The sequence below is a fragment of the Vicugna pacos genome, chromosome 26, assembly GCF_048564905.1.
Source record: "Vicugna pacos chromosome 26, VicPac4, whole genome shotgun sequence".
NCBI lineage: Eukaryota > Metazoa > Chordata > Mammalia > Artiodactyla > Camelidae > Vicugna > Vicugna pacos.
Genome location: NC_133012.1, coordinates 25,596,253 through 25,624,215, shown reverse-complemented (window position 1 = coordinate 25,624,215; position 27,963 = coordinate 25,596,253). Strand labels below are relative to the sequence as shown.

At 43.0% G+C, this 27,963-nt stretch overlaps 2 protein-coding genes and 1 long non-coding RNA gene across 3 annotated transcripts; 2 read left to right on the top strand and 1 right to left on the bottom strand.

Annotated features, from left to right (window-relative positions):
* On the bottom strand, positions 1–27,963 carry LOC140689615 (uncharacterized). Its single transcript, XR_012064653.1, has 4 exons — positions 27,793–27,963; positions 22,670–22,810; positions 1,193–1,282; positions 1–925 (listed from the first exon to the last, which is right to left on the bottom strand). It is a non-coding gene; the product is annotated as an uncharacterized lncRNA (long non-coding RNA).
* Positions 517–4,256, top strand: LOC116285662 (beta-defensin 130B-like). The gene is made up of 2 exons (XM_031691321.1): positions 517–574; positions 4,075–4,256. Exons 1-2 carry the CDS (start codon positions 517–519, stop codon positions 4,254–4,256), a joined length of 240 nt encoding a protein of 79 aa, XP_031547181.1.
* Positions 16,063–22,919, top strand: LOC116285667 (beta-defensin 109-like). The gene is made up of 2 exons (XM_072950618.1): positions 16,063–16,153; positions 22,714–22,919. The coding sequence occupies exons 1-2, from the start codon at positions 16,063–16,065 to the stop codon at positions 22,917–22,919; spliced, it is 297 nt and encodes a 98-aa protein (XP_072806719.1).

The following is a 27,963-nucleotide window of genomic DNA, read 5'->3' as shown; positions in this document are numbered from 1 at the left end:
AACTTTTAGTTTTCAGTGTATTTCAGTGAACCAAGTGTATTTAACCTTACAGAGGCTATTAAGAACATAGTCCATATGTGATGCTAGCCTCTCTTTTTAAGGAGTAGCTTAAAACATAACATCTTGTTTTTTCTTTTAGAAATGGTCCTTGGGCAGTTATGTTACCCCTCGTGTGGACGAGTTCCCTTGTAATCCAGAGGACTTGGGTAAGTAGAACTTTGCCCTCAGTGACCTCACTTCTTGGCTCCTTCAAAAGATTGGCCAAAGATACTGACCTCTGGGAATTCTGAGAGCCCATAGAAAAAGTAAAGGATTATCCATTTGGTTTCCAATGACTAGGTTAATTTGTCATCAAATTTAAAGACTCTAGGCTTTGGACATATTCCAGCAGAAGCTGTTTTATTTTCTTCCTCGTTAAGCTTCACTGATCACAAGGAACCTCAGTCCCTAGAAGTAAATAAAAGGCCCTGTGTCCCGCTGCTTCTCATCACGCACTTCTGTACTGGGCGTTCAACCATGAGACTCCGCTCACTCCTTTCTGTTCTCCTCCTCTCTTTCATTATAATCCCAGAAGGTAAGATGATGAACGACTGTAGAGACAGGCTTCTCAGGAGACCTCCTGGGATGCTCAATTACACTGTGGCCACCTTAATTCAGGGTCTAGTGCACACCCTTAGGGACACAGAAATCCAACATGACCATCACTCTCAGAACTGATGAGGCCAAAACTGTGAAGCAGGACAAGGATTTTCATCAACGGAAAATGAGATCCAAGAGCTCCATGATTAGAAAAAGGAGCTCAGGTAGAGGTGGAAGTGGAGAAGCTCTGACACGTGACTTACAGTGCAGCGTATGAGGCAAGTAGCTTCCACGAGCACCCCAGTCTCCGAAAAGGAGAGCGAGAACAGCCGCTACTGTGGCAGACCTGGTTAGCGGAAGGAAGCAATGTAGAGTCATTTGGTGCTAAATATTAGTGAAGGATAGAAGTTAGGCTCATAAAATGGAGCTCAAAAAAAACGATTGTATCAAGTTATTAAAAACCAGTGGGCAGCAGGAAATTTGGGGAAGGCATAATGTGCTCATTGAACATAGATTAAGTCTGAGTAACTCTCTGCTTTGATTCACCTATAAGGTTCTTTCAAATACAATCCAACACACTCACTTGCTTGATCTTTGTCTAATCTATGGATACCTTGGGATCTGCCTGACTTGTAGTTGCTCCTCTTGAAGGACTTCATGTAATTCTCATTTGGCTGTCAGTTCTATCGAAGAAGACACAGCCCTGGGGGGACACAATTGCAGTGACAGCTAATGTAAAATTACATGATTTTAGTGACTAAAAATTAGAAGGCAACTTAAAGGTTAATTCTTTGATTTTTTTACAGATAAGAGAATCCATGTCCACAGAAAGAATATGACTTCCCTAGGGTCACACAGGTGGTGCCGACACTGTAGGTAGACCAAGTATTTTGAATCTGGGTCAGTGTTATCTCCACTGATCTACAGGTGTGAGTGTGCCCATAGAATGGTAACCCTGATTTCTGTCAGGCTTTATACCTCAAAATATCCTAATATGATATTGAGGATCCCTAGGAGATTTTTTACGTTTCTTCTTTGGGAAGTTACATTGTCCTCGAAACATGTTAATTCACTTACCTCTGCACTGTCCTTCCTCAGTGTTTCTGGTAGGCATGTCAAATCAGCCTCATATTCTGGCATTACTATTGATGCTAGCCTTTAAATTTCTCTGATCTGTGTTCCTTAAAATCTGGTAATTGCCATGAATTCTCAGTCAGCTGACAGCACTCGCCTCAAGATAACTATGTCTGCACAGTTGATGAGTGAATTTTTCTTTTTGCTAATGCTTGCCCTCCAACACCTACGCTAAATTCAACTCAACATAAATGACTATCTCCACAGGAAGTCATACCCCAGGTTACGGGCCTGTTTTGTTTTGTTTTGTTTTGTTTTGTTTTGTTTTGTTTTGTTTTTGTTCAAGGCTAAGGGGGGACTGTTCTCCTGGAAGTAAGGACCTAGCTGAAACCCAGCATTATGGTGGGGGAAGTGACAGAGCCGCGGTTTGGTCTTAGGGTTGGAAACAATTTGGGAAGAAAAGTTGTCTCAGAGCGAAGGCCAGAAACAACTGATGGGAAAACAGGAGTCCCGGAGACCTAGGCTGAAGAGTAAGAGACGTTAACATGGGAACGACAAGACTGGACTCCCACGAATGCAATGGCACATCCAAGCGTGGGGGCCAGATAGTCAAAAACAGGCTGAAGCCAGGAAAGTTTAGAAGGAATGAGAGATAGAAAATGTGTGTGGGGTCAATGGATACTTCACTGCGTTCAACGGTGACAAATGCTTACTGAGTACTTCCTACTTTACATGGACTGCATGAGATGCCCAAGATATAACGGGAAACAAAAGAAGGAGGGTCTTCCCACAGTGTCGAAGACAGACGTTAGTCAAATGACTACAAATCAGTATATAATTATGAATTTTAATGAGTACAGTGAAAAGGAACAGATTATTATGAGTGTCCAAAGCATGTGGTCATTGTCAGTTTGCAACATCAGAGAAGAGTTCCTTCTGAGTACGCCTTCTGAGCCAAAAACTGAAAGCTAAGTGTTACTCAGTGAATCCCTTGCAAGCAGCCCTCAACACTCCTGGCAAAGGAAGCAGCCAAGGCAATGTTCCTGATTCAAAAGAAACCAGTGTGTTGAAGGAACTGCAAGAAGGCTACCATGTGAGAGCACTAGTTTATACGAGAAAATGTGCCATGCATTTCAGGGAATTATGCCAAAGTAAAGGTTGTTTGGCACCAATGCCAAGTCTGCAGGGGGCATGGCTAGCAGACTGTACACTGGGAAGCGGTAACGACTAGGACCCTGAGCACCCAGTGGGGTCCGGTTTGTGCTGAAAGCAGGATTCTCTGTAGGTTCTAGGCAGCCTACGAGCCTGACAGGTCTTTCCCTTTGTTTCACTACTTCTACTATTTTTCCTTCAGAGTCTCTCTCCCTGGTTCCACCAGAGAAGGAGTTTCAAGTTTAGAGTAGCTTCTTTCTTTTCTAATCTGGAAATAATCATCTTTTGAGGTAAATGCATGGAATTAAGCCCGAGAAACCACCAGCAACTGTGTGGAAACAGATGGAGGGCAGAAATAACGATCACGAGAAACGAGGAAGTCAAAGTGCCTAACTTTTCAATCTGGTCATTTCTGAGATCCAAAGGTCATAGCTAAGTCGGCTCTGGCTCTATGTGAACTAAGTCATAATCATGCTTGGACTTGAAAATGTGTCCTGTCCCAAGTCTCTGCCATCCTCTGCATTAGCGTCCCAAAGGGAGTTCCTACTCTAGGCACCATGACTCACACTCCATTAAAGCAGGATACCAAAGTGCGAGACAGAGCCGGCAAAGGTGGTGAGGAAAGGGTATCGCCGAACGTTGGAAGGATGCATAATTCACAGGCAGAAAGCACCAGGGTCCACAATGACAGATGTGGGACAGGTAGACAGTGTGCACAACAAACTGCTTCAGTGCTAACCTGGAGGACGAGTCTGGAGGACGTGATGTTAAGTGAAACAAGCCAGTCAAAGAAGGTAAAGGCTGCGTGACTCCACTTACTTGAGATACCTGAAACAGTCAAACCCCTAGAAACAGAGATCAGGGGACAGAAGGATGGATGCTTCCTTTGAAAGTCTTTCTTAGTGAAGGTGTTACTGGCATTTGGGCCAAGACAATTCACCAGGTGAGAAATTTAACAACTCTGAGCCTTACCCACGAATACCAAGGACATCTCCCCAGTCATGGTGACAACAGACCGCCACACACGTTTCAACAGGCAGTGCCTCCAATAAGGACAACTCTCTAAAAGCTTCTAGAAATCAGCCTGCCCTCCCTAAGATGTGCATAATCCCACACTCTTAGCACCTCTCCTCCAAAAAGCCGCTTCTTTTGCATAAGTGATTCATTTATTCTATCTCAAAGCCATTCTTCTGTAAATTTATTGCTTTATGTACATTACTAATAATTCGATGGTGAATTAATGATGTTTTCCAATCTCTTTCTGTGCAGCAAGGACTGGCCTTATTCCAGGGGAGAAACAATGTCTTTTTTTGAGAGGGTTTTGCAGTGATGGAGGATGTGACACCACAGAAGACACCCTTGGTATATGTAATGATGAAAAAAAGTGTTGCAGAAAGTGGTGGACATTTTTCCCCTACCCAACGCCAGTTCCCAAATCAAAATCTCCTTGATGACAGCAAACTGTAAGCCATACAAACTCCAGAACACACGGATGAATTTCACAGACTCTTGTTCGACTCAGAACTCCAGAGCCTGTGGGTAAATTATACAGACCCCTCTTCAGCTTGTTTTTCCCCCTCAGCTGGAAATAAATGTCCTCACGTCCCATCCCTGGGAGTCTTCTTCTTGATGCACATGCCAGCCTCCTAAGAACCACAAGACTAAATTAAGTAACAGATGAGTCTTGTCCCCTAAAGATGTTTAAACAAAATGTCTTTCTTAAAAAAAAGATAAGGATAAAATTTTAAAATATGAGAACAATAATAAGGGCATGAAATGGCAGTAAGCAGTGTTTGACTATTTAAAGGGGAACATCAACCTTCTTCCTCAACTGCCTCTGAACAAAAGGCACTTTCATTAGTAAGAGAGACCTACTTGGGAGACACGAGTTAAGGTCTGCTCGTCCCGTGGTTCTGCTACCACTGCACCTGAGCACGAGGCTCACTCCCCACCCAGTCCTGCCGGTGCCAGCTGAGGCTGGCCTTGCTCTACTCCACCTTGGCTCTGGCGGGATGGCTCCCTGCAAGGAGGCTCACTGGTGGAAGACAGAGAGCCAAAGACTCAACATGCTCTGGTAGTTCTTTCCAAATTCACCATGAGATAATTCCACTTTCTAGCTGGAATAATTTCCACCAGAGTAATAATTCTGGGTAATATCTACTTTATGGCCAAGAAAATTAAAGGGCAAGAAAGTCATATGGCATGACTCCCACAAGGATGGAAAAAATCTTTTGAAGGAGGCCAAACTGGCCCATGAACAAAATTCAAGGTATTTGATTCCTCAGCTATAAAGCCCATGGTCGATGCATCAGAAGAAGGCAGGTTATCCCCCCTTCTAATACTCGTAGGACTCCTGCTCCTGGTATCGATGTGGGTATCAGCTGTCCACAAGACAATACACGTCCTGAGGACAAAAACCACCTCTGTTCACACCTGCACGTCCAGTACATCACACAGTCTCGCAACGGTGTTCATGAGTGCAGCTCCTGAGGGAGTCGTGGTTAAGGTCAAACTGTAGTTGCTTTGCTTACCAGTCATGGGACTTTGAACTATTTATTTACCTTCATTTGCCTTAAAATTCTTCTCCAATAAATGAGTGAAATAAAAAAAACTAACTACTGGGCTTGTTGTAAGGACCAAATGAGATCGTGTACACAAAGCACTTGGTATACACATGTTGAAGCCCAGAAAAGGTGGCCACTGATATTATTACTGTTCACTTGTTGCTAAAATACCATAAGGAAATAAATCATTGTACTTGGTCAGATAGCCTTATTATAAGATGTGCAGATTACCAGTTTAAAATAAATAAAATGGAACAAAATAGATTTTTGTATTAAAAGAATATGTGGGAAGACAACTGCTTGGTATTTCAGAAGAAACCACAGCCAATTCTAGTAAAAGTTTACATTTTTACTATGAATACCATTGTTTTCTGACACCGAAAGCTTTGTTTGTTTAATAAGTTATGTCTCATGACTTCCTATGAAAGCTGAAATTAAATAAGCAAATTAGGAAAATACTTAAAAGAAATTTTCATCAGGATTGATAATGAAGCTTAAATACCGATGTTTCATTAGCATTAGACAATCTCTTCTAATAATATATTAAAATAATGATATCAAGGGAAGGACTTTTTTAGAGTGATAGAGAGAGTTGGAATTGTTATTTATTAATAACAATTAATTTATTAGTAAGTGTGAAGTTTGGTTAGCATCTCTGAGAAACGATTTCTCCCAAAGCCTCAGTTCTTTTCCCTTCTTTCTGACTTTGAGATTGTATAGAGATTTCAGTCTTCCTTTAGGCTTCTAACTTATTACTTAAGCTGTCCTAGACATAGACACACCAATGCACATAAGAACTATTGGTTTCAACCTAGACACATATGCAAAATACAATTTGAAATAATTAACCATAGAAAAATATAACTGCAATGAAATACGCCATAAGTGAAGCTAGTGTGTTTTATTCAATAAATTATTAACTGGAACATTGATAACACTTCAAAGAGTCTCTTATTTTTCAATTCAAAAGCACTGACATGAGGTGTGTGTCTTTGTCTAGGTGAGACCTAGTCGGGCCATCACTTGAAATGTCGGATTGCCCCCCTGAGCAGTAACAGGCCACCACAACATGGTCCACCTGCAGGCCTGGCCAGGTACACAAGCAGGGCAGGAGGCAATCTCCATTAGCTACATTAGAGGGAGGGCATTAACATTTGCATCACAACTCAGGTATGTTTTCTGGAAGAAGGAACATAATGGGTAATTACCCTTCACGAATACATTGGTCTATTTTAAGCTGGCAGTTAGCTTATGCATTATTTAGTAAGTGCTGGAAGGAGTATTACAGAATAACAGCCAGTTTAAATGGGAAGGCCTCGACTGTAGACTCTGGAGCAACTACGTCCCATAAAGCCTCCTACAACGGTGGACAGTCCCTACTTCCGCATCGCCCACCATGCTAGCCACTGGCCACGTCTGGTATCAAACATTTAAAATGTGGCTAGTACGCCTGAGAAAAGGAAGTTTCATTTTATTTTTAATTAATTTTAATTTAAACAGCCACATGCGACTAGTGGCTTATACAGCACAGCGTAGCTTTCAGGTTCTGGGCAGGGGCAGGGGCAGAGTGACAAGGTGACGACATATGTGGGCTTCAGACCAGACAGCCCACGTTCGAATTTCAGCTGTTAGACCTGCCAGGGGTGTGACCTTTTCGTGCCTCAGTATCCCAGTCTGGAAAATGAGGATGACCATAGTATTCACTTCACTGATCACTGCGAGGATGAAATGAATTTGTGTACGACAAGCCCTCGGGCAAGTGTTTGCATTTATCCCGAGAGCGATGCTCAGCCCCACACCGTCCTCGGGAGTGGAGAGGAAAGAGGGAGAGGGCACTGTGGGAACGCCAAGCAAGAACTCTGGTCACTTGCCAGTGTCATCCTAGAACCCGCCGTTCAATCCCTGCAGCTGCGACTTTATTCTTCTTCGGAATAGAAGAGCTCGTTAGGAACAGGCCCTGAGAATCACAATGTAGCACGTGGGTTTCCACAACCAAACTTACTCAGGATTAATATGCTATCACACACTGAGGAAACGTTTTAGAGTTAAAAGAATCACAAGCCACAAGCTCCCTGTGAGTCCTCTGGAGACGTTTTGCTCCTTGGCTGCCTGTAGGATACCTTCCGAAGACGGCGGCGAGGGTAACTCTCACCCAGCTCTGCTGGTTCAAAGGACACAGTGTCCAGGGCAGAGGTGACCCTCTGTGGGAGTAAGCTGAACAATCTCCGACAAAAACGAACCCTCCTCTCAGCCTGGCTTTCTCCGCAGAGAATGAAATACCGTAGATGAGAAATTCAGCTGTGTTTTAGAATCTGAACAGCTCTGGGAGGCAAGAGGACCTTCAAGTAACTCCTCTTTGGCTGTGAATCAGGTTCATGACACTGCTTCTCAGCCCCACCTGCGATCAAGCCACCAAGACAACGGAAGGTTTGTGGGGACCAGTGAACAGACTCAAAAATAATTTGGCTGGGGGTGCCTTTCAAGGGAATGAAGACACTTGCCCACCTTAGTGCTGGTGCGTGGTACCGGGAGGCATCTGGGGAGAGTGGGGGATGATGACTCTGGAAAGGGCCAGCCACACTTGGAAATGAAGCATCACATTCAGAGAATAACTGAATCAAAGAAATCATGCTTTGGTAAAACCAACTAAAGGCCAAAAGTGGCATGATTGCCAACAGAGTGTAGTGAGTCACCTTTTCTTACCACTCCTTATCCACCTGGTGAGACCCCACACGTCCCTCACGGGATCGTCCAGTTGTCTCACCTCTCCTTAGCCTCCCCCGGGGCCCTCCAAACCCATCTAACCAGCCAGATCAATCCCTCTCTCCTTTGTGACTCTAACAGACATGACTATCCCTCCACGGAAATATTCACTCATTCTGCTGCAGTTCAGAAGTGTCTCAATTCACGGAGCTCTAGTGCCTCATAATTATTTTCATGGCACCCGGACCGAAAGAAATGCCTCACAGTTTGGTTACTAGGTCTAAGTAACTTAAGTACCTGAGCCCTATGACAACAGAGTAACCACGTGAAAAATAACACACACAAATCGAAAGAAAAATTAATACTTTTCAACTTTTAAATAATCTAATTACTGATTAATGGCAGGTATGTGCTTACTCGGCACTGAACGACTTCTCAAATCTTGGAATCAGGTTGGACACTGCCACCCTCATTTTCTGCTCTGCACTGATTTCCTGGGTGGTTCTTGATTCATCTCAGCTGAGCAAGGTCTGATGTCACTGGAAGGAAGGTAGCAGGTCTAATGGTGAAACGGCAAAGCATGTTGAGCTAGTAGTTTTTGCTGAGTCTGTAGAAATGTTCAATATCTGCCTGTCCTTTGAATTTTTAACTATTTCATGGCACCCTTGGAAATGACTAAGGAGCCCACGGGGACCTGGTCACACGGTTTCCAAACCAGAACTTCAGGTACTTATTAAAATGTCAGCTATTCACCCCAGATTATGAGCCTCTTGAGGACAGGAATCGGGGCTTCCTGGCAGCTTCTATCTGTGGCTCGCCATCCTGTGAGCTGTTACAAACTGCTGTCTCGATGGATAAGGCCATGATTTTCAGGTCGTCCCACTGCTGTTGATGCTCCATGAGAACTTTCCATCGGCACCTCACTAATGACTCAGAGAAGGCTCTTACTGACTTGCTGCAGGAAAATGAGGCTGGAAGCAGGCCCCGTAGGAAGGTGGCCCACGCCAGCAGAGGGAGTCTCCAGTGACTGATTGGAGAAGAACAGAAGACCACTGGAGACTGAGTCTCATGGTCACTTCCTACCGGCTTCGGCCTGGACAGAAAGGAGACTCTCTCTGACGTTGGTAAGGACTGTGCTCTCACTGGCAGAGAAGATTTCACAAGCAACACCACGTGTTTTGCACAGAGTGAAGTTCTCCAGCGAATGCTGAGTGCGGCGGGGCTGGGATCCTCGGCCCAGGGGCCCACCGGGCCCTCACCATTAGGTGTCCTGATAGTTGCTGGGAGAGTTTTGGTGAATTATCTTCATGGTTGATCACTCTTAACTGTACTGTTTACATTCCTGGCTAAAGTTTTCAACAGAATTTCCTAAGTTTTTTCTGAGAAGTATTACTGCTGCAGGAGAGGTTAATCAGCAGGCCATAAAACATAGATTATGGTTATACACATTTGAGAATCCATGATGCCAAAATCCAAACCCTTGGACATCCACAATAAAAATCAGCTTATTAAAAGCCTGGAATTGAATTAATTCAAGATTTCTCAAACCTTTTGATATACTTTAATATATACAAAATATATATAATAAACATTATGATTACAGTAAATTATTGTTGAATGCTTAACGGGTGCTGGGCTTGGAAAATTTTTCCTGTAAAAAGTCAGATGATAAATATTTTAGGCTTTGTCAGTCATATACACCCTCTGTCATGAATCTTGAATGTTTTTTGGGTTTTTTTTGTTTGCTTGATTTATCACACTAAAAAAATGTAAAAAGCATTCTTAACTTTCAAGTTGAAAATGGTTAGTAGTTCCCTGAGAAAATTCAAACAATACCAATTTTCCATTTACATTGAACTTACTAAAAACAAATTAACATCGGTGTTGTATTTTCTCTGTTAATTGAGAATAATAATAAACTGACTTCTGGCATTTTAACTGAAGGCCCAGTTGTGTTTGGTTTTAGTTGAAGTTTGGCTTAATTCAGTTACACATCAGATCCCACAGATATCAGGTGAACAACCAGGCATTATTAGGGATAACTTCATGTCCATAAATTCAGCAGGTCAATGAAAATGGGCAAATTCTTTGAAAGCAACAAAGCACCAAAGCTGACGTAAGAAGCAACAGATAAGGAAGAAGGAAAGGCAAACTATAGGGACAGAAAGGTAAGCAGTGATGAGGGGCTGGGAATGGGAGACGCTGATGGCAAAAGCGTTTGAGGGGGAACCTGCAGGTAACAGAACTGCTCTGCACAGGGATTGCGGCACTGATTATACAACTACATGCATTTTTCAAAACTCATAGAAATGTACACTGAATTTTACTGAATAAAATTCTACTGTGTGTAAGTCTGACTTAAAATAAAAATTTTAAAACCCAAATATCAACTCTGTTGCTGTCTTCTGCTTGTACTGCTCCCTCTACCTGCCTTCTAATAGCCTGTGTGTTCTTCTCATCAAGCCTGAAGGTCATGATCGAATTCACTTACAAGAATTTGCTAGATTTCTCCACCCAGAACAGGGCCTTCCAGAGTAACCACAGCTTCCACCCCCACGACTTTCCTGTACCTCTGAGGCCTTGGCACCAACACAGGGGCAGATAAAAATCTGGAGGAGGTCCAGCTGTGCAGAAAAGTCTGCATCATCCTCTCTTAGGGTCCAAAGTGTAAAACATGGGCCCTGCTACTGACTGACAAGGAACCCTGTCTGGCTCTGTTCCAGACACGTCCAGACAACCCAAACTGTCCCCTGGGTTTATTCAGACAATGGACAGGAATGACATTCAAGACGGAAAATTATCTGGCCCTAAGTGTCAACAGGGCTCAGGCTGAAAAACTCTGCTGCAGGTTCTGACACAGTGATAAGAACCAGAAGGAGCAGAAGAGGATAAATGCCTCAAGAGCGTTATAGTTCTCCCAGGAAAACCCTGAACAGGTCTGAGCCATCTGCCCACTCCCAGCGCTGCCCTTTAGAATGGTGTGCTTTAACTTCACGGGCACGCAGCCTAGGAAAGTAATTCTTAGACATTCCAGCGTACTTGTTAACCTTTTTCATTCTTCCATATCATTTCCCTCCAGTTTTTGCTTCTCCATCTTTTTCAGTGCCTAACCAACCTCTGGCCCCATTAGCATCAGATCCCATTGCCCAAAGGAATCTTAGTTCTTTGCCAGTTCCACACTGCTCTGTGTATTCTTCCATGGAACACTGTTTCCTTAGATGACTTAAAATGTGTCAAAGAAATTATAAAAGAGTTTACAACACGATCACATGAAACACCTGCATGTCAAAAACATTATTACATAAGACAATGTAAAATGTAAAATTTTATTTAACTAAATTGTATGATAATTCTGAAAATGATTGTGTTGTATAGTGTATCAACGTAAATGTGATTTCCATGTTTTCCTCTCTTCCAATAACAAAAGATCATCACCACGCCCCTCCACTCGCAAACAGAAGTTACAATTCTGGGGAACAGCAGGGGCAGGGCAAGAACTCTTAAAGACGCAGTATTAATCTAAAAGAGACTGAAATGCAAAAAAAACTGTTTTAACAACAACAACAAAAGACTAAGATGTAAGATTTTTTCTTTATGCATATGAATAAATAATATGTGTGCATGTGCCTTGCTGAAAATATACTTGAAAGCAACTATCAGCACCATGCACAATGCTGAAATAAACAAGTAGTTTTACTGTGGATCACATCAAGTCTGTGAATTGCTTTAAGTAGTATGGCCATTTTAACAATATTAATTCTTCCAATCCCGGAGGTTGGGACAGCTTTTCATTTCTTAAAATCATCTTTAATTCCCTTAATCAGTAACTATAGTATAATATAGTTCTCTGCCTGTAAGTCTTTCACCTCCTTGGTCAAGTTTATTCCTAAGGATTTTATTTTTTGATGTGATTATAAAAGGGATTGTTTTCTTACTTTACTTTTCTGATATTTCACTGTTAGTGTGAAGAAATGCAACAGATTTCTGTATACTAATCTTGTATTCTGCTACCTTGCCAAATTTGTTTATCTGCTCTAGTGGTTTTTGTGTGGAGTCTTAAGGGTTTTCTATATACAGTATCATGTCATCTGTATATAGTGACAGTTTTACCTCTTCTCTTGCAATTTGGATCTCCTTTCTTTTTCTTGTCTGATTGCTATGGCTAGGACTTCCAATTCTATGTTGAATAGAAATGGTGAAAATGGACATCCTTGTCTTGTTCCAGATTTTAGTGGTAGGTGTTCAACTTTCACCCTTGAGTATTATGTTGGCTGTGGGTTTGTCATGAATAGTTTTTATTATGTCGATATATTTTCCCACTATACCCCTTTTTCACAGAACTAGAACAAATAATCCTAAAATTTACATGGAATCACAAAAGACTCAGAATTGCCCAAGCAATACTGAAGAAAAAGCATGAAGCTGGAGAAATAATCCTCTCAGACTTCAGACAATACTACAGAGCTACAGTATTCAAAACAGCATTGTACTGGGGGGAAAAAAAGACATATGGATCAATGGAATGAATAGAGAGCCCAGAAATAAACGTACAGTCAATTGGTCAATTAATCTTTGACAAAAGAGGAAAAATATACAATGGAGAAGAGACAGCCTCTTCAGAAAATTGCACTGGGAAAGCTGGACAGTCACATGTAAATCAATGAAGTTAGATCAATCCCTCACACCATACACAAAAATAAACTCAAAATGGCTTATAGAAGAAAACATAGGCAAAACATTCTCTGACATAAATCTTAGCAATGTTCTCCCAGGGCACTACTGAGACAAACAGAAATAAAAGCAACAATAACCAAATGGGGCCTAATTAAAGTTACAAGCTTTTGCACAGCAAAGGAAACCACAATTAAAATTAAAAGGCAACCTACAGAATGGGAGAAAATATTTGCAAATGTTGCTACTGACAAGAGCTTAATTTCCAGAAAATACAAACAAGTCATACAAACTTAATAACAAAAAAACAAACAACCCAAATCCCCAAATGGGCAGAAGACCTAAACAAACATTTTTCCAATGAGGTCATAAACGTGGCCAATAGGCACATGAAAAGATGATCAATATGGCTAATTACAGAGAAATGCAAATCAAAACTAGAATGAGGGATCACCAGTCAGAATGGCCATCACTGAAAATCCACAAACCATAAATGGTGGAGAGGGTGTGGAGAAAAGGGAACTCTCCCACACTGCTGGTGGGAATGTAATTTGGTGCAGTCATTATCAAAAACAGCATGGAGATTTCTTCAAAAATTGAAAACAGACTTATCCTATGATCCAGCAATCCCACTGCTGGGCATATATGCAGAGGGAACTCTACTTCAAAAAGATACATATACCCCAATGTTCATAGCAGCACTATTTACAATAGCCATGACATGGAAGCAACCTAAATGTCTTTCGACAAGATGACTGGATAAAGCAGCTTGAAGGACTGGATATTTATACAATGAAATACTACTCAGCCATAAAAAAGAATTAAATAATGCCATCTGCACCAACATAGATGGACCTGGAGATTGACACTCTAAGTGAAGTAAGCCACAAAGAGAAAGAAAAATACCATATGATATCACTCATATATGGAATCTCAAAAAATGAGACAAATGAACTTATTTTCAAAACAGAAATAGACTCACAGACATAGAATACAAACTTACGGTTGCCAGGGTGGAAGGAGGGGGTGTGGAGGGTTAAATTGGGAGTTCAAGATTTGCCAATACTAACTACTATACATAGAATAGATAAATAACAAGATCCTACTGTACAGCACAGTGAACTATATTCAATATCTTGTAATGGCCTATGAGGAAAAAGAATATGAAAAGAATATATATATACACACACATATATCTGAATCACTATGCTATACACCAGAAGTCAGCACATTGTAAACAGCTGATGCTTTTTTTAAAGCATAATTTTTAAAAAGCTAGTTTTAAAATAAGGATTTTCTGTTAGCTACTATTACTTAAAATTGTTCTGGAAATTCTAGCCCCCTAAATTAGTCAAATTTAAACATGAATCATTTTTTGGTATTTGATCATGATATTTTTTAATAAAGAGAAAAAAATTCACTGAAAAGCTATGAACCCACCTTGTGGTAGCTTCTGGTCCGGTGCCCAGGAAGCCCTCCCCCTGGACTCGGGCCCTGGCACTCCGCTCGCCTTGGGTGGTTGCTTCTCACGGACATAACATGGGAACCGGCCATGGGCTGTCATTAGCTGGCATTAGACTTTCAGTGACTATGATTCCCATCCTGCTCACCCTTCTCTTGCCCTTTCCCTCATTTGCTCTGACAGAACCCACTGCCACATTGTGAGACACCCTGGGGAAGGCCCACACGGATAAGAGCTGAGTGTCCACCAGCCCGAGGAGCAGAATCCTGCCACAGTCACGGGACTGAATCAGGAAGCACGCCATTTGGCCCTGACCCTCGGGATGCCTGCGGCCGTGGGACAGACCCAGGGCAGCAGGACTCTGACCCACAGACACACCAAGACACTTAGGAGCTGTTTTGCTACCTTAGGCCTCCGTTTTGTGGTAATTTGTTAAGCAGCACTTGGCAACTAATAAACAACAGAACTGAGGAAGATAATTAATTTAAAATTAGCACTGAAAATCGAACCACCACCAGGCAGAACACATGGTGCATCCGTGACCTAAGAGAAGGGGGATGGAGGGAAAAGGGAAAACCTTCCACAAAAATGTTAAGCGAAAAATGAGACCTAATAACACATAGGGAAATACAGAAATTCTTCCTTATCAAAACTTAAAAGTGTTTCTAAAAATACGATAAAATGTATAATTTTTATGTAACTGGGCCTATATTTTATTATTACAAATAAAAAACTGAGTTACCAGAATATTCAAATAACCCTGACAAATTCCACCAAATACCACCAAGATCCTTTTAGATATCTATTTCAATATCACCAAAGATTTTAATATGGTATCAAGTACTTTAAATGTCAATTTCCTAATTACTTAACATACAACACACTGGTATGTATATATATGTAACTGTATGCAAAATATCTCAGGGGGATTATATTTCTTTTTACATTGCAACCAATGTGAAAAATAAATAGCACAGTAATGGTATAAAATGAATTACAATAACAATTAGGAAAAAAAAGTTTTAAAACAGCAGGCAATAGCTTTAAATGGCTAGTGGTACTGTTGCCAGAGTGAAGGTTGCTGTTGGCAGGAGGGCAATGAGGCAGGTCACCCTTGGCTTAGGGGAGGGAGGCATTAACCAAAAGTGACAGGGCACGCTCGCAAGTGAATCAGCAGATGCAGCAGATTCATCTATGTTCACATCCAAACAAGTGGTGGGCTGGCTTCTCTTCCTGAACTCGTATCTCACAATCAGATGGCTGTAAACCATTATCTGAAGCTTTGGATAAAGCAATGAGATGAAACAAATAAACGAGCAAAAACTCTACTTGGGTATCTGTTTGCTTTCTGCCCTTGTGACTGTGTAGCTCCTGATGACTTGAGGGAGGATCTGTAATGAAACCTTGTCATTGTTTCTGCTCAATTCCTCACTATGTTTATTACCAATAGAGACAGACAGGCAGACAGACAGACAGATTCATCTGAAGGCTGGGCTGTGGGGGGTGGGAGGAATCCGCTTCCGAGCTCACTGGCTCACGCATGCACTTGAGCACAGGCTTCAGGTGTTCCCTGGCTAAGGGCTCCAGTCATCAGTCCCCTGCCACACGGGTCTTTCCATTAGGGAACACAGCTGATAACAAGGATGTCCTGAACCTGTGGGAAATGCATGGCACTGACTTCTGCTTTCTCATCCAGTGAGTTGCCACCACGCTGTGTACTTTGTCCCTGGAGATTTCCTGTGGAAGGCTGAGTTATTCTCTTCTGTTAGGCTCTACTAACCATGAACAAACCGCAGGCCCAGGGAGCATCATAAAAGGCCACGGACCAGCCATGCTCAGAGACTCCGGGCTGCAGTCATGCTGATGCCTCTCCCGTTCACCTGGTGCTCATCCACGAGACTCCACGTGCTGCTCTCCACTCTCCTCTTGATGACTCTCCTATCCCCAGGTAAGGTGGTGGCTGATTATGTGGGTCTGCAGTTCACAAGGCTGTCGAGCAGCTCAGACAGGACCCTAGAATCAGTCTCATGGATTCATAAACCGAATACCAAGAGCTCCAGTAGGATTGTAATGAGGGAAGACAGGGAAGAACATTCCTCTGCCGTTAGCCAAACCGTCTCCGACGAGGTCACGTTCTGCTTCACCCTTACTGTGCATGCTATGACACCTGAGTGAGGCCAGCGACTTACCTGCAGGCAGATGGAGCTGGAAGGGCTGGGTTACGCCAGCATCTGTCACTACAGCTACTCAGCAGGTCAGCAGAGAGGAACCAGCGCCAAGGGTGTGACTTGGGGAATTCGGTCACATGGGCATTTGTCTCCCGAACGGGCTGAGAAATCAGCATGATGTGCACAACTCTCATTACGGGAGAGGCCTGCCCACAGTTGTAGAAGCAGGTGAGCATCTGCTTTTATCCAGACAAGACACTTGTGGAAAGGGAAAGAAGCAGTCATAACTGTATCGGAACTGAGGCCTAAACCAGACTTGTCTCATCCAAACTGGCCCCTGGGCCGCTCTGTGGGAACGACACAGACCCAGAACAGGGTCTCAGAAAGAGAATCACGGCCCCCAGGGAGGGGTGATTGAGAAAACCAAGGGCTGGCCCACATTCCAGGAAGGGACCCCCGTGCTGAACAGCAGTCACAGAGGACAGATACCCCGACAGAAACTGCGTCCCACCAGGTGAGGACGTTGGGAGGCAATCCCACGCTGGAACAGTAACGCACGGCTTCTGTAGGAAGGGGACAACTGGGCTGGGAGAGAGAGACAGCAGCACACAAGGTGACACTCTATGATCATAAACCCTTAGTGCTATGACTGTCATGAAAAGTTACCAGGTTCAAAGTCATTGTTTTTAGACGAGATGTCAGAGGTCCACAGAATCACTTCACATTCCACAATTAAGGATTCATGCCTGCGTGTGGAAGTCACAAGTCAGGGCTGCAGAGGCTCACCGTCAATCACGTAGAAAGAGTTCAAACAGTTTGCAGGTCATGCTGGACTAGCTGGTATCAGTGGGACCAAACATATTATGAAGACACATATCAGACAAAACCATGTTGATGTTTGCACTTGGAAATATTCTCTTTCTTCATTAAAGGATTTGTTGAGAATATGCTAGCTGTCAGGCTCTGCTCTAAACTTCACACTGGGCGGTGTGGTCTCAACTAAGACTGTCTAAGACTCGGACTAAAACAGAGAAGAATCTCCTGCTTTAATGGCGCTTCCAATATGAAGCCTCTGTGTTGCTGATGTGTTGCTGTTTTTTATCCTCTACTAAATTTACTGACGGCTCTAAGCACAGGCTGAGCCAAGCGGTGTGGATTCATTTCCTCCTGATGGGAGTAGCCACTGACAACAGTCAGGCTCCCGTGGGGGGCTCCAGTCATCACGCCCCCTGGCCAGGGAGGAGCTCTGAGACTCGGGTGGTCCACATGCTTCTTCCCCTCTGGTGGCTCCAGCTCTCACAGCCCACCTGTTCCTTTCTTTGCTTCAATGTCCTCGTCTTTCACTTTGATCCCTCGTTCTGAGTTCTCTGAGGAATAGGCTGCCAGTTTGTAGTTTTGCCTCTAACTTCTCAACCCTAAATGCTCATTTGAAAATATGTTTATTCTGTTTCAAATAAAGTTATAAGTCATCTATCCGACATACATCATCTTCCAGGCATTTTTCCAGAGCTCTAGATCTAAAGCACAAGTAAGCCATGTGGCTGCTCACAAGGGTCCTAACATTTTATGGGATGAGACAAAATGGGACAAAAGATTATATCAAAATAAGTGAAAAATTAAAGCATGGCTATTTGGAAACATGAGGTTACAGAGAAAGAGAATTAATTCTTTTTGTGAGATTAGTTAAAGTTTAAATAACAACGAAAAAACCCTACAACACAATACAGATTTTATGAAAGAAATCATGATTCTGTTTATAAATGAAAAACAATTTGCAAAGTGAATGTGAGGGTAGAGAAGAGAGTGGAGGGAACTTCGGACAAATGAAACAACATGAGTAAAGAAGCCAAGAGGTCATGAGCATGGTGTACCGAGGCAGACCACGTGTTCAGCACAGAGTGATGTCAGGTGACATGACCATGCCTGTGATCTAGAAGTGAGCCTGTGGGGGGCCCCAGTGGCATAGGCTAAGGTAGGAGGAACATTATGCAGTGTCTGGTTCTCACAATGGAATAGACAAACTTATTTGAGTTTAGAAACATCTCTTTAGGCAATGAAGAAGATGGACTTGAGGGGCAGCCGAGAAGCAAATGATCCTTGGAATTCACCTGTGACATATTACAACTGCACAGTAACTCTGGTTGTAGAGATGGTGACATGTGAAAGGAACATGGAGGAGCTACAATTAACTAACCATATCTGATGGATAAATGAATGCACTGGGTTTCAGAATAAAGGAAAAGGACATTTACCGAGAGAGGAAACATGGTAAGGAGAACGTTTGAATTCATCTATCTTTGTTTTTGAGGTTCAGACAGGAACAAAATTAGGTCCACGTTCAACATCTTGAGTTTTAGGAACCTATGTATCTCTCAGGTGGATGGGTAATGTTAAAAATAGGGGCCTGAGAATCAGATGAGAAATTGTTGCAGGGGTCATATCATCATCCTCGAAGTGTCTAAATCGTCAGGAGTAAGTAGGGGGAGCAAACAGTATGAAAACAGAAGACAAAATTGAGAAAATGAGAAAATGGAAAAACGCAGATGAGGGAATAAGAGCGAATAAAAGAAGAAAAAAAGAGAAGAGAAGGCAAGTGACAGACCATCCAAAAACACCACATGTACTGAGCAAGTGGAGAGAAATGACTAAAATCTGTCAGAGAATTCAGAAAAGCACTGGAGTGATTAACGTCAAACCAAGCGAACTAATAGCAGCACGACTTTCAAGAAGCCACATGCCATCAGAGACGGTAATGCTGTAACTAAAATAAGGGCATAAGGCTTTTTTAAACAACTTTTTTTTCCAGCTTTACTGAGGTGTGGCTGACAAAATGCACATATCTTCGGGGCGCACAATGTGATCTGATACACATCCGTATTTGCAGCAACATGAATGAATGTGGGGACGTCACGCTAAGTGATATACATCAGCTAGAGAAAGAGAAAGACTGCAAGATCTCACTCATGTGTGAACTCGAAAAAAGTCAAACTCACAGAAATATTGAGTAGAATTGTGACTATTAAGAGCGGGGGCAGAGGGGAGTAAGGGCAATGGGGAGGTCATAAGTTTTCGTGGAGACATATATACATCTGTCCATGGAAATGTATCTCCCAGGAAACTTCACTGGATTTATCATGTTCACTGCCTACAATCACCCGTGCCCCATGTGTGACAGTGTGCTGGAGTAACCCCAAACCATTATTTTGAAGGTTAAAATTATTGGTGAGTAAATGAATTCTCACCCGGAAGAAAATGTGGTTCCTGCTCACAGGCGATGTTGTCCTTCCCTGACCCAGTGACACAGCTTCTGGTGAAATGTATGTAGGCTCAGTCAGTAATTTGTAGCACAAAAGAGTGGAAGTTGCTCCTTTTCTTCATTTGTGTTATTTCACAGGAGGGTAACAAGAAGTGTGACTCATTTTGTCATTTTCCAGGCCTTTAAAGAGAAGGGTCTGTAAAACTTCAGAAGAAACTGAAGGTAGCCTGGAAACTGAAGTCAGCATGTTCTTCTAAGAATAAACGTAGGACCTCTGAGGGGTGCCTGAAAGACTGTAAGACAAACAATCTACATCCATCTTGGTGAGGTCACTCCCCCTCTCTTATAGGAGGTCCTTATGACTTTACAATTTAATTAACTTTCATTGAGAACTCAGATCTCTGAGGGCTTTTAAAAACTATGATTTATAAATTATCCAGATTGTTCTCTTTGACAAGGCAAGAAAATAATTCTTTGTTCACATGGGCGATTCCAATCCCTTCAGTCCTTGAGGGTCCAAATAATGTTACTGATTCCATTACCTTGTACTCGTGGTGTCTTCCCTTCTTGACCATCTTCTGCCGTTTTCCTACCATCTCAATTGAGAACATGTCTCTGCTACCATCCAAAGCTACAGCTGTGAAAACCCCTCCCTTCTTCATCATAGTGCTCCGTTTCAGCCTTAACAAACTGATATTGTGGCAAACCCGAGTCAGTACCCTGTTAGGACTGACGTAACAGCACTGACCTCCGGGAAACCCTGCACCCACCCAGCCGACCAATGCAGAGGGCCCACTCCCCAAGCTTCAGTTCACAGACTTTTTTCCTTGAAAACGGGGGTATTTTAGGAAACTGCCCTACCCTTTTCAAGAAGAGAAATATTTCAAAGATTTTTCTCTAGGATCCATTTGTTCCATAACCGCAGTCATCTGTAATCTTGCCCAAAGCCTACATCATTCTTTCAATCTGATCACATTTGGTTGTCTCTCTCAGTTATTTCTCAGTTTCTGATGCATTGACGGTACCCTGGGATGGCTGGCAGCCCTGGAGAGTTTTCTAAAATGCTACTTACATCATCCCAGTGGCATTTGGGGAGATAAGAAGGAGATGAAAACAGTAGGCTCAAGTCCTCACTGACTTTCCTTCTCATGACTCACAGCTCAAAAAGCTCACAGCTCTGTTGGTGTCGTACTGACTGGGGACATGCTTCTTTTCCTTCTGATTTTCACGGGACTGAGGCTTAGTGCTTTACTAGGAAATACCACATGGACTTTTGAGTTCAGACAAACTTTAACTTGGTTAAGGCAATACTCTTCTCTTCTTTTCCTACTTAAAAAATAATGTTCACCCGGTATCAATGCTGATTTTCTTTCCCATTCTCCCCTTCAAATAACATATTTAAGCTACCTGATCAAGAGGGTACATTGTCTATGTCATTCTGTTGCAGTAAACAGGAGCATGATCACCAAATTCTAATCTAAAAATACTGACATCATTCTTAGCTAGGAATGGCCTCAACAGGCAAATATAAATAAATATAATATGATGACATTAAAAGACTATCTTATTTAATAGAATCCACCCATTATTAAGCAGAGTTGAATTATTTTTGAGAGGTAAAATAAACCTTGACCCTATGCAAACTCTCAACACACAGCTAAGTCCAAAGTGAAGCTATTAACTGTCTGCTTCCTAACTCCTGGCGTAGGTGGCTTTTCCTCTGGAGGGACATTTTATTTTGCGCATCAGCTCTACCACCAGAGAGTGTCCTACTAAATTAACTTTGCTATAATGTAAGTTATCTGGAGGAAATAATGGTCTGGACACAATGGCTACTTTTCAGCCCTCTAATCCACTTTGCATTTTAGACACAACTGAAATGACCATTTAGAATGTCTACAGAGTGATTTCTCCTCTGACTGACACAGCCCTTGATGAAGGAAGGTTTCTTTGTCCATTGAGTTAGGTGGGTCATTATCTAAATTTGGGAAGAAAAAATAACTTCTCTTTCTTTCTGAGCTGACTGAGCAATGAAGAAATGGAGAGATTTCTCTATTACTTTATAATAAACTAACACTACAACTGAGTATCCACAGGGTCTTTCCCCCTGAACCCTCCCCCGATCCCTTACCTAAATGGGTAAGAGGAAAGAGGAGGTGGAAAAGTGAAATGCTAAGCATTTTAAAAGAAGATGAGCATATAGATTCTGAAGGGAGCTGACATATGGCAACTGCATCATTAGATACATGAATCTGAACGCTTACTATGACCTGCAAGCTGAAAATGACCTTCATCCTGCTTAAGTAATTGTCACCTCATTTCTTATCAAAATTATTTTTCCCCAATATGCTCCAGCCCCACACGTCTTTCTCTTCTTCAAATAAACTAAGCAAGGGACTTTGCTCCTGCTATTGTAATGCCTATAATTCCCTCACACGGAAACGTGCTTTTCTATTTCTTTCTCATCATTCAAATGCTATACCCTCAGAATGCCTTTCTGGGTGCATTTTATCAACTCCATCCTCCAGGCAATCCACTATTGTGGTCCATTATTGTTTTATTCTGTTTTAAACACTTATCACTTTCTGAAACCACCTTATCATTCATTTTTGTATGGTCAGATTTTCCTCACTGAATACAAGTGATGTGAGAACAAGAATCACTTCTCCCGTTTCACTGCTCTATTACTAGTACAAAGGAAAATGCCTGGTGGAATAGAAGACACCTGACAAGTGTAAGCTGAAGATCCATATAAAGGAGTAAAATAATAAAGACATTGGTGCGTGTAGAACACACACTTTGTCCGTCCCCTTGCTGTTTCATTTTGAGGCTTACCAAAGTTATTTTGCTTAAATTAGCAATGTCAAAAACATGTAAGAAAAAGAGGGAGCGGTCTGACGGCAGCTGGGCCACTGGATGAAAAGGCAAGTCAGTGCATGTGAAGGAGCAATGCCCAGACCTGTCCTCCAGCTTCTTTCCTCCAGGTAGAAACGTGTGTCCTAGAACCCTCCCCTCCTCACACTTCAGTTTGCAGGTGTACCTTCTACTCAGGGACTAAAGGTCTTCCTGGCTCTTCTTCTGCAGTAAGAAGTGGTCTGTCTTCTGCCGTAAACCACTGTCTCAATCTGTCTGGAACATGCAGAAGAAACAACTGCAAACCAACCGAGGATATACTTGGCAGCTGCAAAAGAAGGTGGAAATGCTGTCGCCAATGGTGGATCATGCTGCCAATTCCAACGCCTGTTGTCTACTCGGAATATCAAGATCCCCTTAAGAATAAAATAAAATAAAACTAGGAAAAGCATCAGAAGGAAAGTTCTTTGCATTTAAAAACATTACAATATATTTTAAACATTGACAGCATTATTATCAGTTTCTATTATCCATTGTCAATTTAAATAAATAAATAATTGATTTCAAATCTACCCAGATACTACTTCTTGGTGATTCATTTTCAGATCCAAACAATCTCTTTAAAGTAAGAAAGCCCATTTATGTAATAAGCCCATTTTTTACATTTGTCACAGAAAGATTAAAAAATTAGCCATAGCTGCTAAAATGAAGATATAATTATGCCCAACATAAGTAAACAGACACACAGACAGTACAAAGGAGATGCAAAGGCAAAACACAGAGGAAATACAGAGCATGTCAGGGGTGGGAGGAGACGTAAGGAGGGGAAGGCAGACAACTGGAATCTGACAAGAGGAAATAATTTGGGATGGTCCGTCAGGGCTGTAACTGCACGGCGGACCACTGCAGAGAGATGAAAACAAAAAGAAGGCAGAGTGAGGGCTGAAGACCAGCAGGAGTGTGTAAGCACCCGAACAGAGAAAGCATCAATTAACAAAAAGAAGATTTTGCTGGTTTACTGCTGTGAAGAAACACTGTGACCATTTAGCGATTCTCAATACTCTTCTAGACAAGTAACTCCCCTTTATAAAACCTAAACATTTTATTGTAAAAAACAGAGTGACCTCTTTCGAGAGTGTGCCTTCAGTGCCCGTTTCAGGTAGGTTTTTGATGCTCTGTGACTTCTGACTGCAATGCACCCTCCTTCCCAGGGCTGTAGCGCCTCACTGCCCTTTCCTGAAGGCCACAAGGGCTTGAGCTCAACTGCACACCTCCAGGGAGTTCTCAGAAGGGCTTTTAGTTTTCAGTCATGCACAAAACTTTGGCGATTAAGGAACTGTGGTTTGCTAGTGAAGACTCCTCTCTTCCTACGATGCTACACCCACCCCCTCAGACAGAACTGTTAATCTACATTTATACAGAGTCAAACTAGGGTTCACAATCACTCTGAGGTATGAAGTTTTTGAGTAGTCAAAGAAAGACTACAATTTACATTCCCAAGAACATCTCTTTATCCTATCAGAAGGTAGGTGATTTATTTAATATTTTTAGCCTTTTATTATTTTTTATTTTGAAAAGCACCCAACATTCACAAAAGTAGAGGCAACAGCACAATGAAGCCCCATGTACCCATCATCGGTGACAACCAGCACCAACTTGTGGCCCATGTGTCTCAGCCAAGACCTCACCTGCTATCTTTCCCCCCACAATACTGTGAGGCAACTCACAAAGACTGTGATTCCATTGATAAATATTTCAGTATATTTTTTCTAAAAGGTAAGCATTCTTTTATCAAACACCACCACAATCCTGTTGTCACACTGAAACTTTCACAGTGATTCCTCAGTACCATCAGATGCCCTGTCAGACCCCAGCCATCCCGCCACTGGACGATCTCATTAATGATTTTGCCACATGCTTTGTTTGCTTTGTTTCAGGGCTTTTGACAAACATTTCCTTCAAGCCAGTTTGGTTCCAGGTGATGTGCTGTACATTCTGACTTATTTTACTTATTCATTCACTGTGATGATGTCTTTAGTGCCTGATATATGTCGGGGGGGGGGGGGCTGAGAGTCCTTGGAATATACCAGTAAATAAAACAGACAAACTCCCTGCCTTGTTGGAGCTCATAATGTAGGAGGATGAGATAGGACACAGTGAATACAAATAATAAAGGTAAATGTGCCCATTTGCTATAAGCTGACAAGGGCTTTGGGAAGGAAAGATGAAAATACTATATAGCTGGTGAAGGATTATTTGGAAATCCTGGGCAGGGCTGCAATTTTAAAAAGGTAATCAGAGGAGGCCTGATTGAGAAGGTGTTACTTGAGTGAAGACCTAAAGTAGGAAAGAGAATTAACTCTGCAAATCTCTGGAGGAAAAGTCTCTACATCAGAAACCACTTCAAAATCTTGAAGACAGGATAAGGTTGGCACATTCTAGATGCAACAAGAAGGCTAAAACCTATATTATTTAATCAAAATAAGTGAAAACCCGAGTACAGGGAAACAGTCACAGAAAAGCATAAACAGAAAAAATATGCCCCACTCTGCTCAGGAACCATGATGAGCTATATTTAGGAAAACGGAAAAAACAAAATATTACATTTTATAGAGAGGTTGAATTATGAACGTTTTGAGAGGAACATATAACGTTTAACCTGTTCAATCTATCAAATCTCTAAAAATGTCTAGAGTTATTTAAAAAAGAAGAGTGGTCATGGCTTTATATACTTTTACAATTTATGTCACTGTATTTACCGCTTCCTATGTGGCATTTTCCTGAACAATCTCATCCACTTGAATGGTTTCACCTATTTTTATGGACAACGACTACCAAATACCTGTGTCACAAGCCCAGATCGGGCTCTGGTGTGGTAGCTCATAGGCACACCACGTGTTGGGTACCTCCATTTGGACATCCAAAGACAATTCAAACTTTATATGGTCCAAACTAAGCTAACCTCATTCTCCCAAAACTTCTCTTTTTCATGTAGCTGAATGTCACCATGACCTTCCGCAATGTCAAAAACAGAGATCTGGCCCTCATCTGGCTTCCTTCTCTTTTGGCCTCTCCTCACATCCAAGTGGTCCCCAAACTCTGTGACTCCAAGTCCACACTCTGCAGGGATTCTTTAACCATCACTTCCACTGGCAGGACCCTGGCTTCTCTCTCACCTGGACCATGAAAACAGCTCAAGAGCCCTCCCGAGATGCAGGTGTGACCACTGCAGTTCCTTCACCTTCTTCAGAATGCTCACATGCCCTACAAGGAGAGACCTCAGAACCTCAGCCTCATCTGGACGGGAAGAGAGAGGCAGGAAGGATCCTACTGGTTATAGGTAATCGTGCCTGTCCTGCTCCCTGAGCTGCAGGTGGTTCAGGCCCGGGACAGCCACACAGTCTGACCAGCGAGACCCACGTGGAAGCATGGTTAGGGCTTCTAATGACGTTTCCTCCAACCAGGAAGACACACGATAAGAAACATTCTGATTTTGTCATCCCCTATTGAAATACCAAAAGGCTGGCATCCTCATACACTGCTAGCAGAAGTAGAAATTGCTTCAATTTTGCCAAAAGAAAACTAAGCAATACAACTAAAAGAATACGAATAAGAATTTTCATCATAAATACAATAATACTTAGGGCTAAATTTTACCTTTCACTGTCTATCAGGCACTATGCACTGTGTCTTGTATCTATTGTTCCATTGAGTCCTTAACATTATGAATGAGATAGGATTCTCTTGAGAAATAAGGCAAGTGTGTCTTAAGGTAGTTAAATGCTTTTCTCAATTCCATATCAGCAGTATGCTAGAAGAGATTTTGGAATTCATAATAAAATAATTATTATTCTCTGAAAGACTGAATAAAACTGTCACATGTGAACAGTAGGACTAATTATGTATGTCATGTATAATTGTATTTAAATATATAATTACTGTATGTAAATTATACAAATATAAAATACATCAAACATATAAATGTAATACATATACATTGGTATACAATAATATTTTAAATATATTACACAAGGTAATATAAAATTATAAATATATATTTGTACCTATGAGATTTTACGTATACTATGTAAATAGTGGTAATACATGGATGGCAGGTATCAGTATGGTGATGGTGTTAATGAGACTGATATTAAATATAAAGTTTATTAATGTGTATTATATATACACATCATGCATTATAATGTATTGATATTGAACATTAATCTTATAAATTATAATTTATATATAATTTAATTTATATATAGTTAGTAATTATGTGTATACGTAATTATATACTATATATGTGTAGGTACGTATATTATTATACACTATATTACTATATTGGATATTTACATATAAATTAATATATATGCATAATGATGTTTATATGTGTGCATATAATATGTCATATATTCTGCCCAAATATACTGGCACCAGGGACTCGGGCATGTATGCAATGACACGTGCTCCACACTTACAAAGAACAGGCATCTGGACAGTTGGCGGCGGCGGGGTGGCCCCCTCCCTCCTCCCCTCCTCCCCGTGAAGTCGATCAAAGGTCGAGGAGGGACTCCCCTCTTCCCACCCACCCCACCTCCCTCCCCAAGGGATGCACCCGTCTCTCCATGCAGGGGGCTCAGAACGCACCTGCACGGCAGGCCAGGTCTCGTCAGCACACGGGGACACCGCGGGCCAGGCCTCACGCACACGGGGACACCTCAGGCCCGACCTCGCCCGCACGCGGGGACACCTCAGGCCCGGCCTCACGCACACGGGGACACCTCAGGCCCAGCCTCGCCCGCACGCGGGGACACCTCAGGCCCGGCCTCACGCACACGGGGACACCTCAGGCCCGGCCTCGCCCGCACGCGGGGACACCTCAGGCCTGGCCTCACGCACACGGGGACACCTCAGGCCCGGCCTCGCCCGCACGCGGGGACACCTCAGGCCCGGCCTCACGCACACGGGGACACCTCAGGCCCGGCCTCGCCCGCACGCGGGGACACCTCAGGCCCGGCCTCACGCACACGGGGACACCTCAGGCCCGACCTCGCCCGCACGCGGGGACACCTCAGGCCCGGCCTCACGCACACGGGGACACCTCAGGCCCGGCCTCGCCCGCACGCGGGGACACCGCGGGCCGCGGACACTGAGCCCGACCCTGCCGTCCGCTCCCGCGTCCCCGCCCGCGGGGCTCCGAGGCCCCTTCCCCCGGGTGCCCGGGTGCCCGGGTCCCCGGAGGCGAGTCCCCGCCGCAGGGCCCCGGACGGGCGCGGGGCGGAGGCGCGGGGCCGGGGCGGCGCGGCCTACCTGGGGGGCCGGGCGGCGGCACGCACGTCCCCCGTCGGTCCCGCGGGGCAGCTGGACGCCCACCTCGGGCGACCCCGGGCCGGGCGGGCGGCGCTGGGCCAGTCCTCGGTGCCCCCGGCAGACGGTGCGCTCCCCGGACGGAGCGAAGCCCTCTGAGGCCGAGCTCCGGGC